Genomic DNA, 16,515 nt, shown 5'->3' with positions numbered 1-16,515 from the left:
CTCTCCTAGTCTCTCTCTCTCCTACTATCTCCTACGTCCTCTTATTCCAGTCCCCATCTCCTCTCCCCCTCTGTAACTCTCTCGCTCCTCTCACTCGCTCTCCTCTCCAACTCCCTTGCTCTTTCTCTCTCCTCTGTCCTTATCATACCTTCTCGCTCTGCTCTCTCCCTCTCTTACTCTCCCTCCCTCACTGTCTTCTTCTAATAAGATGGATTAGTTGGCTATGGTAATCTACCTGCTGACTCCACACACTTACACTTAGCACAGTCCACAATTACCTTGTATCTGTGTGTAGGTGTGTGCGCGCATGTGTGAGTGTGTGTGTATATGTGTGTGTCTGGGTATATGTGCGTAGGTGATTATATGTGCACGCATGTGAGTCTGAGAGAGCATGTGTGCCTGTGTGCATGTGTTCCTTGGCCCTTGCATGTGTGTAAAAGAAGATACTATCTGATTTGCATAATCCTTCTTCCTGCACAGCTCCGCACTCAAGCCATTAAATGCACTCGTTACCGGATCACAAATGGGCCTGCAGTTGGTTCCAAATGAGAGACAACAGCTCATTAAAATTCACTCTTTTACCTTGTTAGCTCATTTCTTAAATTATATTCTGTATCTTCAACAATACAAATCGTTGCATTCGAATCTGTTCAGCTTATGCCACCCCTCAAATGTATAGCAATGCAAAACTGGTTGAATGGACATCCGCAAATTGGCTGTGCCTCGGCCAAAGCCGATGGCCGAGTGGTGGTTTACCGATGGCTTACTCGTGGTGTTTGATTGTGATCGGTCCAAAGGCAGAATTACACCTTTACTATGGTCCATAGTTGTTAGTGTCACCAACACAGAGTATAGTGAAGTCATGTTGGCATCATATTGACACCAAACATATCTTTAGAGTTTCTTTAGAGACCATTTTGTCCAAAAAGGTCACCACGATAACTAAGGAGACCAAACCATAGACTCTAGAATAAATGGCTAAAAAACTTGTTAAAACTTTTAGCAAACAGCAGTGGAAACCAAAGCAGATCCATATTTGGCACAAGCCGTGGAAGCCGTGCACCAGGTTATTGCCAAGTCTTCATATTTTTTTCAAATAATATAACTGTCAACCAGGACCACTTAAAAAACATAATATGGGGATTAGCTTGACACCAAGATCCTCACCTTAAGAGGGTTAGGATAGCTTTACATTACAAGAATTCAATCAAAGTCATTTCTCTGTTGAGACCTACTGAAAACCTCCTAAAAGTTGTCAGATTTTGTTGCTACCTGAGTCTCACTAACAGACAGTTCATGAAAAAGGGTCAGGGTTAGAAAAAGTAGCTCTCTGTATTGTGCCTTGTTTGTTACCAGTTCACTTTCAACAGATGTCTAGAGCATCAACAACAGCCATTCCTTTGTTCTGGGGCAGAATCCACTTTGTCTTTTTGGGCATCTCTGGCCTTGTCAACACATTGGCCCAATTGAATTGGTTATAAGCTCCAGTCATCACACTGCCTTCGGAGAAGAGAAGGGGATTGCACGTAACTATTCAGGTGGAAATGAGCTTGAACATCAGGATATAAACACAAGAGACAGAGCAAAACACAGAGATAAGATAAGATGGAGAAAGGGAGATTTACAAGACGAAGGGGAGATCACGGAGAGGGAATAAATCGTTGAAGGACAGGGAAAATACGATGGGGTCAGAGCCAGAGAGAGTGAGTGAGAAAGAGAGAGTGTGCGAGAGAGAGACAAAGAGAGAGAGAGACGAGGACAGAGATCTGGGATGCAGCAGAGGGGCAGGTGTCACCGACTGGACAGCCAACTTCCTGTCAGCGGGACGTAACCCCTGTCAGGAGCTCCAGGGGCAGAGTGAAACACAGTTCACCCTCTGACCGCCACGCCCCTGCAGAGTAAAAGCCAGCCTACATTCACCCTCTGACCGCCATGCCCCTGCAGAGTAAAACACAGCCTACAATCACCCTCTAAGCACCACACCACTGGCAGAGTGAAACACAGCCTACATTCACCCTCTGACCACCACACCACTGGTAGAGTGAAACACATTCACCCTCTAAGCACCGCGCCACTGGTAGAGTGAAACACATTCACATTCACCCTCTAAGCACCACACCGGGTCACTTTCATCCACGAGCATGTGCTGTATGTGCATATCCCTATCGTATTTTAACCATAATACTGTGTGTGGGGACTGTGAAGCCTGAAACATACAAACAGTGTTTATCTTTTTGAAATTGGTTCTGGCCTTGAGGTCGGCTTCTTTCACATTTTTGATATCCTAATACAAGCATGTACAAACATAAATGCTAATTTATGTTTGTAGGCTACCGTCTTTCTAATGGTTATAAGAAATTTGAAACTACTTTCTAGTTAGCAATGGTAAAATGGTGTGTGTGTGTGTGTGTGTGTGTGTGTGTGTGTGTGTGTGTGTGTGCGTGTGTGCGAGTTTTACACTTGGGGTTTGTGACATTTTCTCAGGTGATCTCCTGAATGTAAACCGGCAGCCGACTGGTAATTACTATTGACATCCTGTTCTGGGATGATTGATGATAGGGAGTCGTGCTTTAAAAAGAACATAGAGACTCTTGAAGGCGGTCACACACTGCAAGCGTGCGCGTCCTAACATTTTGAAAGCATTGTTTTTAATGAAGAAGTGAACCCAGCCATAGCCAGACTTTGCTTTGCCGTTATTGCTTTCTATAAACCCAGAGGAACAGATAATATGTGCTCTATAACTGTGCAATGTCCTAGTGCTTTGATTCGTGGCACCACGCTTTGCTGCCCCATGCAATGCTTCCCCAAACTACACGCGGCGTCTTGGTGTGTGACCCACTTCAGGTTCAGTTTTCCACACTAAAAATAGGTTTAGCCATAAGGGCAGGAAGATGCTCCTGCTCAGATCCATGCCCTCCCACCTGTTCCAACGCTCAACCTCAGACTTTGTGACTAATCTCCAGGCTCCAGCTTGCTTCTGTCTCACTCACTTGGAAAGAGTGACTTTAACTCTCAAACTATCACTATAGGGTTTGTCTCATTGTTGCCATGAAGGATGTGGCTAACGCCATTGAGGATGCGTCTCACTCTCCATGAAGGGTGAAGCTTTCTCCCAATGAAGAGTGAGTCTTACCCTCCATCTCTCAAAAATACACCGTTTTCCTGAAGGACATTTGTATGTGTTACTTTCCATAAAGAGTGAGTCTCATTTCCTTCAGAGCCAATAGTAGTCAAAGGTAAGTCTTACTCTCTTGAGTGTCACTGTCTCTGAAGGGTGATATCACTCTCTTGGTAGGGAGGTCTCACATTCTCTGAAGGGTAACATTCTACTCCCTGAAGGGTGATATCATTCACTCAGAAGGGGTATCTCACTCTTTGTAAAGGGCAAGTCTCACTCTATCTGAAGGGTGATCTCACTCTCTGTGAAGAGCAAGTCTCACTCTATCTGAAGGGTGATCTCACACTCTGTGAAGGGCAAGTCTCACTCTATCTGAAGGGTGATCTCACTCTCTGTGAAGGGCAAGTCTCACTCTATCTGAAGGGTGATCTCACTCTCTGTGAAGGGCAAGTCTCACTCTATCTGAAGGGTGATCTCACTCTCTGTGAAGGGCAAGTCTCACTCTATCTGAAGGGTGATCTCACTCTCTGTGAAGGGCAAGTCTCACTCTATCTGAAGGGTGATCTCACTCTCTGTGAAGGGCAAGTCTCACTCTATCTGAAGGGTGATCTCTGGGTCCCTGCTGCTGCGGCAAAGCAGCTGTTTAAGCATTCCGGTGGAGTACGGAGACACTCTCAAACTTCTTAATGGGCAGGCTATAAATAGCCCTGGCTGGATTTGACTGGGCTTAATCTCATAGCTGTGAGTCATTCAACTGAGCTGCAGAGAGGGGAGAGAGGGGGGCGGGGCAAGGAAAACACAGAGATGAAATAAAGTTGAGAGCATTTTGTAAAGATGCAATATCGAGTGTGCAGCTTTTAGATTTTTCTATTCTTGTGAGTGCGTCCTTATCGACAAGTCAGATTTTAAAGAAGCCTGAAAGCGGACATGGATAATTGAACTAAGTGGGGGCAATAGACGCCGATGTCTGATGTCTCTCATACCCACGCAATGGGTTCTGTTCCGGCTCGGAAGTGCACACCTGAAGTGCAAACCATGACGACATCCGTGGGATTGTCACGCTCTACAGGTTGGAAACGGAGCGCGGTAAAGAGTTGCCACGGCTGTTTACTTCTGGTGTGTGTAGACGACGCGTCTTTGATTACAACGGTTCCGCTCCAAACTGGTGGAAACCTGGGATGGTTCGCTACATAGCACCGAGGTAACGAGAATCCTGAACAAAACCGGTTCAAGAATCAGAGCTAATGGGCTATCAGTATAGCGTCTATAGCTGCACCACGGCCTGTTTCAAATGACTTGCTCCCAGCAGTCTGCTGGCATCATTAAGAGAGGTAGATCATGCTCTGATCATTATCTCCTCCATGAACGCACATAAACATCTCCCATTAACCTCTAAATATGCATTTAGGCATTGTGTGTGTGTGTGCGTGTGTGTGAGAGTGTGTGTTTGTATGTGTGTGTGTGTGTGTCTGTGTGTGTGTGTGTGTGTGTGTGTGTGTACAATGTTGAAGTGGTAGCATAAGGGTTGTATCTCTGTTCGTCGCTCTATCTCACAGACACATCACACTTCAACACCTCCCACAAACAACCATACGCTTAACACACATCCCTGAATTTTTTATCTTATCACACATACACAAACACATTGAGACACACACAAACAAAAGTCATACACACACATACAGACAGACAGACAGACAGACAGACACACACACACATAAGCACAAACAAGCATAGAAACACAGACACATACACACACACACACGCACACAGGGGTACACAAGCATTGATTGGGTTTAAATGAATGAAAATAATGATAATGAAAGACAGAGAGAGAGAGAGAGAGAGAGAGAGAGAGAGAGAGAGAGAGAGAGAGAGAGAGAGAGAGAGAGAGAGAGAGAGAGAGAGAGAGGGTGAATGAAAATGAGAGACAGATAATTGTTGAGTGTTGTTGGGGAGTCTGTCTCTCCTGCTTCACTGGGCTGAGACTTATTGCTCTCAACACAGATCCTTCATGAGCTGCCTTTAGGTGAACAACACTCTGGGAGTGTGTGTGTGTGTGTGTGTGTGTGTGTGTGTGTGTGTGTGTATAAACATGTGGCTGTTTATACGCCTTTGAGTCGGTGTGTGGGAACAAACAGTCTTGTGTAACTGTGTATATAATATATTCATGCTACCAATCAATACATTGCTTGTCATACTGTTTCATGAGAAAAGCTGCAAAGACAGGAGCTTTTTAATAGTCGTTTTAGCATTTAAATCATATCACATTAAAAGTACCGTATCCATTTGTGGTCTGTACTTCAAACGTTCATATACAGAGCACTCCACTGTTAAGTGTCCTTTACAAATAAATGCTTTCAGGATGAAGTTCAGTGCCGAATTGCATAGAACTGTGCTTACATCAAATAACTAGCGGATGTGGTCGTGGGCGAGCTTTGGGATTTGGTTAATGGGGTTTCTTATCGACGTGTAACCAAACATTAGCTGAGCGCAGTGTGGAGCGCTGTGTTGCCCTGGCTGGGCTCAGAGCCCAGGGTACGGTGCTTTGATGTCACCCGGCATAGGTGGAAGGAGCTCGGGTTTTAGGGATGAGGAGAGGAGATGGCACCTTTCTATTCCATCGCTGAGTTAACCGCTATCTGATGGTTCTGTATTCCCGGGATTTACGAGCAAGCGCTGCATTGTTTAATATCAGAGAAATCTCTTCCCCATATCTCTCCGCCCTTTTTCCTATCTTGCTCCCCCCTTTCTTTCTTTCTCTCTCTCGCCCCTCTCCCCCCCTTCTCTCTATCTCTCTCTCCCTCCTGAAAGTTCCTCCTAGATGTGCTGTCCTTATGGTGTATGCTTCTCCATCTCCACCTCTCTCTCTCTCTCTCTCTCTCTCTCTCTCTCTCTCTCTCTCTCTCTCTCTCTCTCTCTCTCTCTTTCTCTTATATGTGCTGTCCTTTAGTGTATGCTCCTCCATCCGTCTCCTGCGCTATCGGCCCCTGGCCTCTCTACCTTGCTGCCTCGCTCTTATCGCTTTCCTCACAATGCATTTAAATGAAGTGTGTAGAGATTCTGGGGCCCCCTCATCTCTTACCTCGCATGCGGACACACACACACACACACGCACACACACACACACACACACACACACACACACACACACACACACACACACACGTATACACACCCACGCGCACACACACACACACACACACACACACACACACACACACACACAGACACAAACAGGTATGCTTCTCCGAGCTCGCCCCCATCCCAGCGACGGGCACCTAACAAGGGATGTGGCCCCGGTAGCAGATGAAATGGCTCCCGTGGGAAGCATGAGAAACACACAGGAGCAGGCGGTAATGTATCAACCCATGGTGTGCCTCCATTTTACAACTCAAACACGCTGGATTGTATTTTTCTTTCGTACAGGTTTTTTCTTATGTTGTTGTTGTTTTCGCAGAGAGTCAACATGGTGTTTCTCCCTGGCGTGGTGGACAATCCCAGCCGAGATGCCGTGATGGAAAACCATGCCATCGGATCGCGTGAGTGTTCACTAAGGATAATTAATTGCTGTATGATTGTGTAGGTGTACCTTCCTCACATGCATGCACACACACATGATTGCCCACGCACACGTTTTGTCCATTAATCAATGTTTATGTTGGGTTGTGCAATACCTTCATGGATAATCAGGTATATTAGGCTCCAGGCACCTTTTAACACTAATTATGATAATTATCCTTACAGTAATAACAGTTCATCATGAATATCAGTGTGTCTGTGGGTAATATGTAGGTGTGTATGCCTGTGTGTGTGTGTGTGTGCTTATACCTGTGCATTTGTGATTGGGAAATGGGGATTGAGTGTGTGTTTATGCGTGTATAACTGTGTACATGTGTGCACGTGTGTGCCTGTGTATCTAGTGTGTGTGTGTGTGTGTGTGTGTGTGTGTGTGTGTGTGTGTGTATGTGTGTGTGTATGTACGTGTGTGTGTGTGTGTGTGTGTGTGTATGTGTGTGTGTGTGTAGTCATAAGAAACATCTCCTTACCTAGCCGCGGGTCATACGGTCTCATCTGAACCTCTTCGACACAGTCTGCAGGGAACCAGCCGGTTCGGCCCTTCACCGTTCCCTCCCAGAAGCCTCCTTCTCCGATACTCAGCACTGAAGAGACAGAACACACACACACACACACACACACACACACACACACACACATAAAACAGACAAGCGTTAAACACAACAACAGAAGAGCCACCCGTCTAACCAAAACCATCCACATTCAAACACGTCAGTGTTGAATAAAATGTCTTAGAACCTAGAAAAAGGCAGAAACTTCCACCTGAATGCACCACACGTCAAGTGCTACTTCAGTGGAAGGGTTGAATGGAGTGACTTGTTCCTCCACTGACGTCGCTGATATCTAGGGAGCTATACCCCTCAAATACCAGCCAACTGGAAATGCCCTGGAGAGGACATTTCAAGAGAGCAAGAAAAATAAAGATAGAGACAGGAACAGAGATAAAACAGTGGAGGGAGAAGAGGAGGGTGTGTGTGTGTATGAGTGTGTGGCGGGTGGGGGGGGGTGGCAAACAGAATGGTTTGAATGAATTATTCACAGGGTAGTGACTCTCTTAGTTCAGCTGTGATGATTAGCGATGAGCGTATCATTGACATCCCATGTCCTGGTGTGAACCCCTGTGCTTATTTCTAGCCTAGTGAGTGATTAACACATCGGGAAACCAAGCTCACTAAACGAACCGGCAACCAGGTTAAAATACAATTCAAAGGTGCATGCACACACACACACACGCACACAGGCACACGCATGTATGAACAAACACACAGGCCCACAGACACACACACACACACACACACACACACACACACACAAACGCAAGCCCGCACGCACACAAACACACACACACAGACACACTCTGGTGAGATCACCAGCTGGACTCGGGCGATGCAGAGGCAAACCCACTTTCTGGAGAGGTTGCTAGGATACAAGATAACGTTGAGGCTGGCGGGGAAAGGCTTGCTAAATGATGTGCTGTACAGCACACACACTGGAGAGCGGCCAGCCTGATCCCATCGGTCAAACCCTGAAGAGACGAGGCGGGCTTTGTTCCTCGTTACTTGGAGAGACACGCCAAGTTGGGGTGGATCTGATTGTAATACGCGCGGAATAGACGGATGAACAATTTCGATCGGGATAAACCGACGCAAAACTTGGACCCAAAGCGAGCCGCACTGTGCCGTTGTACCGTCAAAGAGAGGTGTGATGATTGCCGTTCCCTCCACCACAATCTGCCTCTACACTCTCTCATTAAAATATGATCTGTAATTACAAAAGATTGCTGTATAACACTAACTGCGTTTCCAAAGACTTGTTACTCATGATTACTCATCAACACATTACAAAGCCTGACCTATCAGGTCTAGCCAAGCTCACTGATGGAAGGAAATGTCTGCTCTGAGCAATGTGTATTTGTGATATTTCAAGCATATGCTACATTAACTCAATTGATAAACCCTAACCCTGACCCAAATGAATACGAGGTTATGAGTTAAAAATGTTTAAACACATTTATATATATTTATATAATCTGCTCATGATCGTTTATGGTCTCTACCTTTAATTCAGATGGGATTTACCGTTGACCTGATGGGAACTTTAGTGTTTTGTTTCTATAAGAGACTCTTCTGCTCACTTGGGAGTTCAGCCATTCAACTCAAGGTGTTGAAAATGTGGACATCCTAAACGCACCAGCTTTCAATGATGGGATCACTCTGACTTCTTTGGAAGTCAATGACAACCTTGAAGTCAAACGCCATGGCTTAACTCAATTTAGCGACTTAGCTGATCAGCACAGACTGCTGTGGAGGTGTGTTTTGCCAGTATGAAGTGAACAGGTATGGCAGGGAAGACAGTCTGTCCGTCAACCTCCCACTGGCTGTGGTGGAACAGAGGATACACGGGGATAATCCCAGCTCTGATCTCAGCTTAACATGTCTTTACCCTGCCTGTCTCCTGAGAACACCCTCTCTCTCCCTCTCTAAATCAGTCACTATGCACACTCTCTCTCTCCTCTTTCTCTGCCCATCTCTCTCTCCCCCATCCCTCTGTCCTTCTCTCTATCAATCCCTATCACACTGTGTGTGTGTCTCTCTCTCTCTCTCTCTCTCTCTCTCTCTCTCTCTCTCTCTCTCTCTCTCTCTCTCTCTCTCTCTCTCTCTCTCTCTCTCTCTCTCTCTCTCTCTCTACACATTCTGAACCATGGACCCCTAACACAATGTCCCCATCTCCACTCAGGATGCGTCTCAGAGTGCCGTGGACAGCTGTAGCACAGCATCCATATTAGGACAGCTGCTGCTGCTGCTGATGATGATGAGGATGATGATGAGGCTGCTGCTGACCTGCCTGCCACCGCCTCTTTTCTGCCCGGACCCTCTTCTGTTAACAGAGCCTGACCCCTGACTCTATCAGAGAACATACAGGCAAGCCAACATGGCCTCCACACACACACACACACACACACACACACACACACACACACACACACACACACACACACACACACACACACACACACATACACACACACTTATTATTTTTCCCTGCTGTGGTGACTGCCTTTTCCTTGCACTGGCACTCTGTTTTGGCGGCATCCAAGACTGTGTTGGCATGACAACACTCCCTGTGAAACAGGGGTGGGCTCTTACTGGCCAAGAGGCAGGACAGAATTCAAACACAGTGCTTCTGTGCTCCAGAAGCGTTCACAATATGTTGACTGTGCTCACTGGAATCTCTGTTGGTTTCCTCTTCCCTAACATGCATTCTTGTCTAAATTGCTTGTCTAAATCTAATCCACTCAAAGTGCTTTTTTATTTTATTAATTGGTGCTTAGAAATCACCCATTCATAGACACATTCATACACCAACGGCCCTGTCACCCATGCGAGGGAACAGCCAGCTCATCAGGAGCAGTGGGGGTTGGGTCTTGCTCAGGGACGCTTCAAAAGTTGGCAGGCAGGAATCGGGTATCCATCAGCAACCTCCTGGTTGCCAGACGACCTGTTTGCAACGACTGTTGCCCCAGTACAGTGAAAGTGACATACTGTACTAGTATGTTCTATAAAATAATACCAGTTGGAGATGGAGTGGAAACACAATATCATCTAACCCTATCAAACACACATTTTGACTGTGAATAACACAGTTGGCCAATCAGACAAATGCTAATTCACTTGTCTGTCTTCCAAAGGCTGACTGCAAGTAAATTTGTCCGGTTTCTACGTTTGAGCTTTGAGCACTGGTCATCCAATCACTTGAAAAAAACAACAATTGACACTCCCGGTCATATCAAAATTAGTACACTGTCTTTCAAAAGTGTTGCTAGGTTACTGTGCTCAGATAATGCCACCTCACTGGGAAAGCTTTGCCCATAAGAGATGATTGTGGGTCCAGCGAATCCTTTTGCCACTTGGACCCAACTCGAGGGAATTGTTCTGCATCCCTGATTCAAACACAACAAGCCGCAATAGGCCGCATGGGCAAAAGCATACAATAAATTATATTACATTATACTGCATAGGATTGTGTGGTGTTGAATTGCATTCTCTTATATAATTTCTTGTTTACTGCATGTGCCAATCGACACCTCTGTAGGACATTAAACACACCTCCTCTGCCCCGACACCAGCTCTGGGGATTCATAATCACCTCTGCAGGGACACTGTAGAAACCATGAACACACACACAAACACACACACACACGCACGCACACACACATTTTTGATTGCGATGGCCATGTTCGTGTCAGTGTGCTCGTGAATGATGTAACGTCTGCCCCGACTATGTGCTGCCTGCGGCCGACTCGCGTATGGAAATCTGGGTTGTATACAAATGTATAGAACCAAATAGGAAAACCTGCTGGAGACTTTCAACTGGCAACTGGCCGGTGAGTCACGTTGGCTGTGTGTCTATGGCTGACGATGCAAGCCAAAAATGCTCTGTCGGGGTCTGGATTTTCATCTGTAGATTTGATTGGAAATGTATGTGATTCATGACAGATGAGTTTGAAACAACAAACAATCAAGACCATTAAAGAAAGCCCAGAAGCACACACACACAAACACACATACACGCATGCACACACGCACGCATGCACACACACACACACACGCACGCACGCACGCACGCACACACATGCATGCACACACACACGCAGGTATGCAAGCTTCGTGTGACATGAGTGTGTGTCGCACACTGCACCGCTCTCGACACACACTTGTGTCTTGTGTGTCATCTGCTTTTGACATGAATGGGATAGTAAGGAAAAGTCCACACATTTGCGCGTGTTTCTCAATGGGTTGATGTGATTGCAGTGGAGTTTTGGGTTTAATGGGCCCCCCGCACACAGACAGGCACGCCGCACACACACACACACACACACACACACACACACACAAACACACACAAACACACACGCTTATGCCATCTTATTTCTTTTCATGCTGAATACTGTACGGTTTCTGGATAATCCGCCGTGCCATGGCAGGCGTTGTTAACAGTCCAGTAATGGGATTATAAAAACCCGCAAGGGATAATAATCTTAAAGGGGAGAAGAGAAAGAGAGAGGTCAACGGAGAGCAAGCATGAAAGAAAGACTGAATGACTAAATTACCAAATGAAAGGAATATATAGAAGCCTAAACAGGGAGCACACAAGACTGGACCTCAGATGCACAGGAATGGTGAATCCTGTGAGCTTTTTTCGAGTGTGTGTATTGGTGCAATTGAGTGTGTGTGTGTGTGTGTGTGTCGTGTGCGTTCCCATCAAAGTTTTCCTTTGGTCGAGTCAGTCACGACTCCCGGTCCAAAAATAGCACCGGAGAGGATGCAGAGCTATTTATAATCCACACACATCCCAACCTGCATGCTTCACTGCACCCCAACCTTGAACGGGTGTGTGTGCGTGCGTGTGTGTGTGTGTGTTTGCGTATATGTGTGTCTGTGTTATTGTGTGTGTGTGTGTGTGTGTGTGTGCATGTGTGATAGAGAGAGCTCCTTTTAATTCAGTTGCTGCATTGCTCTGTTATTTTGAGCTGAGTCATTCACACATTAGTATTTCCCTTCTTCTCTCTTCCCCTCCACTTTTCAATCTCTCTCTCTGTATCTCTGTCTCTCTCTCTCTCTCTCTCTCTCTCTCTCTCTCTCTCTCTCTCTCTTTCTCTCTCTTATGCATCTGTTTCTTACTACTGTGGGGCACCTATGCCTCCAGAATTCAACCATGGTCCAATCGCTAAACGTATGAATGAACACACTAACAAACATATGAATGAATGAATTAATCAATGAACGAATAGCGAAATGAATGCATAACTAAGCAAATAACAGATGCATGCAATGTATGGGCATGTATTCTGATCTATTCTGATTGTGTGACACAGCACTGCATTAGGTAACCTTTGGTTTTTGAACACCAACTGTGATTTTTAAGGATCCCGTACCTTTTAGACCAAGTCTAATGTTACAGTATATACTCAGCACAGGACGCAAGCACAGGAAGGAAAAATAACAAGATGATTGGGTCACCGGGTATTGGAGAAAAACAATGACATTAGGGAATAAGTGACATTACAATAGAAAGCCTGGTAGGGGAGTAGCAGAGCGAAAGAGAAAGAGAAAGAGAGAGAGAGAGAGAGAGAGAGAGAGAGAAGAGCATTTGACCAATAACTAGAAAGGATCCTTTATTAGATTTGGAGACCTGGGCTCTTTATTAAAGTCCAGTTCAATTCTTGTCAGATAAAAAGAGGGGAGCTGCATCTTCATAAAACAAGTCCAGAAATACACTCAAGCACACACACACACACACACACACACACACACACACACGCACACACACACACACACACACACACACGTGCACATACACATGAAAAACATATGCCTGCACTCTCAAACAAACACACACACACACACACACACACCTGGGGGGACAGAGAGTTAAACGGACAAAGAAGAACTCACACCTTCTCTCGATGAGCATGTCTGTCAGTATGTGTATGTGTATGTGTCCTTGTGTATGAACATTGGCTGCATGTCCGTTAATGTGTTTGTGTGTGTGTTAAGAAATTTGTGTGTGTGCTCATTCTGTATCTATGAGCCCCTATGTCTGTGTTTCTTTATATATGTATCACATATGTTTAAGTTTGTGTACATCCTGTGTTTGTGGACAATGCTATCTGTGTCCATAGGTTCAGATGGTGGTTTAGAGATGGAGAGTAGAGGAGAGTTAAGGAGAGTAAAGGAGAGCAAAGGAGAGGAGAGGAGAGTAAAGGAAAGGAGAGTAAAAGAGAACAAAGGAGATTAAAGGAGATGAGAGGAGAGGAGGGTAAAGAAGAGGAGAGGAGAGGATAGTAAAGGAAAGGAGAGGAGAGTAAAGAGAGGGGAGGAGATTAAAGGAGAGGAAAGTAAAGGAGAGGAGAGTAAAGGAGAGGAGAGAAGTGTAAAAGAGAGCAGAGGAGATTAGATGAGAGGAGAGGAGAGGAGAGGAGAGGAGACTAAAGAAGATGGGAGGAGAGTTAAGAAGCGTTTCTTATGAATTGCAGCAGGATGGGGGGGGGGGGGGGGGGGGACCAGGGCAGACAGAGGGGAGGCGGGGCCAGTCACAGGGGGAGCCATGTGTGGAGGAGGTGTGGGTGGGTGGAAAACTCTGAGGCTGACTGAGAGAGATCCCTCTCACCCTCTCCCCTCCTCCTCATCCTCCCAGCCCTCGCTTGCTCCCCCCACCCTCCCAGGCTGTTCCAGGAGAACTACATCCTTTCTCCCGCATTCACCCCTTCGTTTGGTCTTTCTTCGCCTCTCTCTCCACCATTGTCATGCCTTTTGCTATATCTCTCTTACTTTCTATCTCATTGTGAAGGCATTACATATGTGTACACTTGAATAAGACTGGAATCACAATAGCTTGCTATTTTTTTTATCAACCCTGTCAAAAGACACAGACAATACCTGGATCCTCCCATTCACACAACCCGACAATCACAGGCCGGGAGTCTCGAGTAAACAAAAAAATCGAACATCTTTGCATGCAACACATTATTCCAAACACGATAAAGGCTATACCTATACCCTCCACACAGACAGGACACATATACTTGAAGAATTGATCTAACGTTCTCTGCATGTCATCATCTTTCAAAGCATTTGTTGCCTGCAGGTAAGTTTGCGGGGAGAAAGCGCTGGTGATTGATAAGCGGTGCCGAAGCTATTGATTGCCTGTTGATAGTAGCTAAATCAGTGATAGATTGTTTGTTTTCCGGCTGTTCATCACAGAGCTAATCGTTCTGATTGACCAGTCAGTGTGCACTGCATAAATGATGGTGTTTACGCTTCAACACACACACACACACACACACACACACACACACACACACACACACACACACACACACACACACACACACACACACACACCCATGTCTCAATCCGTCACTCGCGGGCAAGGTATGTTTCAGCTATAAAATGCATAATTCAATAGGTGGAGATCAGAAAGCAACACCACACACTAGTTAGCTAGTGTACACTTAAAGGTCACTCGGACATGACCTTTGAGATACTTGTCTCACACAGCAGTGGCTGAAATATGGTGCCTTAGAGCAAGATACATAGAGCTTAACATTTGCGACAATGGGAGGCACTTCAGACAATCTCTGATTACAGTGTGTGTTTCTGCGAGTGTGTGTGTGTGTGTGTGGGGGGTTGGGATTAACGACACTGCTATGGCTGTCAAAGAAAAGCGGACCAAAAAGCTATGTTGCCTACTGGCTCATACTAGTGACACAGCTAATAAAGACCTATGAGGTCAAAAGCAAGACAAGGGCACATTACCTTATAGAATAACACAATGATTTTAAGCAACCAGGTCGACCAAAATGGCTGTATTTTCTGCTCAAATGTTTAAAGATTGAAATTTGCTGTTCTAGATGGCGAGTGCTAAGTGAGGCTAAAATCACACCTGCGTTCAACGATTAGTGGGATTTATTGTCACATTGCTTGCTGGTCTAACCATAGTTGCGCTATGCCAGAAAACACTGAAAATACCAGGGGAGTTGAAAACAAAATAACGTGACGGTGTGCTAGGATGGCCAATGAACTTATTAGCAACGTCAACAGAGACACATCACAGAGAATCAAGTTCAACACATTAGCAACCTTTTCACTCAACGTGAAAACAATGACAATGATTTTCACTTGTGTTAGCCTCTTAAGAATGCCCTAAAACACACGTTAAGTGGAGGGGGCGGGTCGATTGCGAACATGAGTGACAGGGCAAGAGAAAAGGAGGGAGAGGAGCTTACAAACATGGGGATTCCACTTAGTGGTGGAATTTTAGGTAGTGAACCTTTTAGGTAAACACATTTATTTAAATATAAACCCATCTATGCAACTGTGGCAATACAAGCGTTCCTTCTCCATTTAGTGTTGTATTTAGAGCTGTGCATGAGCTTGGTTGACCTCAGAGACGACGGGAGCGAGGGTGTGAAAACAAGGCCAGGGAGTGAGTAGGGCCGTGGAAAGAGAACAGGTGGTGCGGTCGGCAGGGAGCGGGCAAGGCGCGTGGGCGGGACTTTGCTCCCTGCTGCTACTCTGATTGGACCACGAGGATGTCAGCTGTGGCGTACCATTGCCCTTCCCTTCGGCCACTCGCCTGGTCCCGTTTCATCGCACACACACACACACACACACGCATGCGTGCACGTGCAGAATGTGCGCACACGTGCAAAGGCGCACATGCACGGACACACGTGAGCCGTGAGTGCGTACTGAGTGGCGGCACCGACGTGTTTGTTTTTAATAAACCCAGTGCCCTTCGGCCCCCAAACTGCACCGACATTTTAATTTCTCCTGGGGGAAGCGCAGGACACGCTCTCTATCTCTGTTCTCCGACCACCTTCCCCACACATAGCAGCGGTCCACACGATCCTTCACTCACATCCCCCCCCCCCCCCTCCTCCTCCCCAGCAAGCCACCATGGGCCATCAGCCCCCTCCCCAGGTCTTCCACACACTGCCGTGCAGGATGCAGAGGTGCTGTCGGATGTGTTGAGCCTGACTCCCACCAGATGGACGTCCATAAGGGGAAAGCCTCGCCTCCCATCCAGAGACAATAAGTCAATACAATTAGTCTGCCCGTGAGATCCAGTATCTCATTGCGGAAAACGTACCCTTACTAAAATGCAAATGCTATCGTTTCATTCGGAAATTATGTTTATTCAAACATTAAGGCTTTGACTTCACTGACTTAGCGTCACATTGCGTGCACATACATTGTGTATTTATTGTAATTAGGCGGACACATGCGTCCGCCTAATTAGGACATCTTCAACAA

General features: G+C 46.1%; 1 protein-coding gene across 9 annotated transcripts in view; it reads right to left on the bottom strand.

Annotated features, from left to right (window-relative positions):
• The window catches only part of shank3a (SH3 and multiple ankyrin repeat domains 3a), a 146,968-nt gene that overhangs the window by 31,656 nt on the left and 98,797 nt on the right, over positions 1-16,515 (bottom strand). For all 9 annotated transcript variants that reach the window (XR_014637866.1, XR_014637867.1, XR_014637868.1 and 6 more), the window contains exon 13: positions 7,168-7,281. Coding sequence is in view for 6 of the 9 variants with exons in the window: in XM_084477570.1 (XP_084333696.1) it covers positions 7,168-7,281 (114 nt within the window). In the remaining 3 variants the exon portion in view is untranslated. The remainder of the gene's footprint in view (positions 1-7,167; positions 7,282-16,515) is intronic.

This window comes from Micromesistius poutassou (genome assembly GCF_964030765.1).
Source record: "Micromesistius poutassou genome assembly, chromosome: 13".
Taxonomy (NCBI): domain Eukaryota; kingdom Metazoa; phylum Chordata; class Actinopteri; order Gadiformes; family Gadidae; genus Micromesistius; species Micromesistius poutassou.
This window is presented reverse-complemented; position numbering and strand designations above follow the sequence as displayed.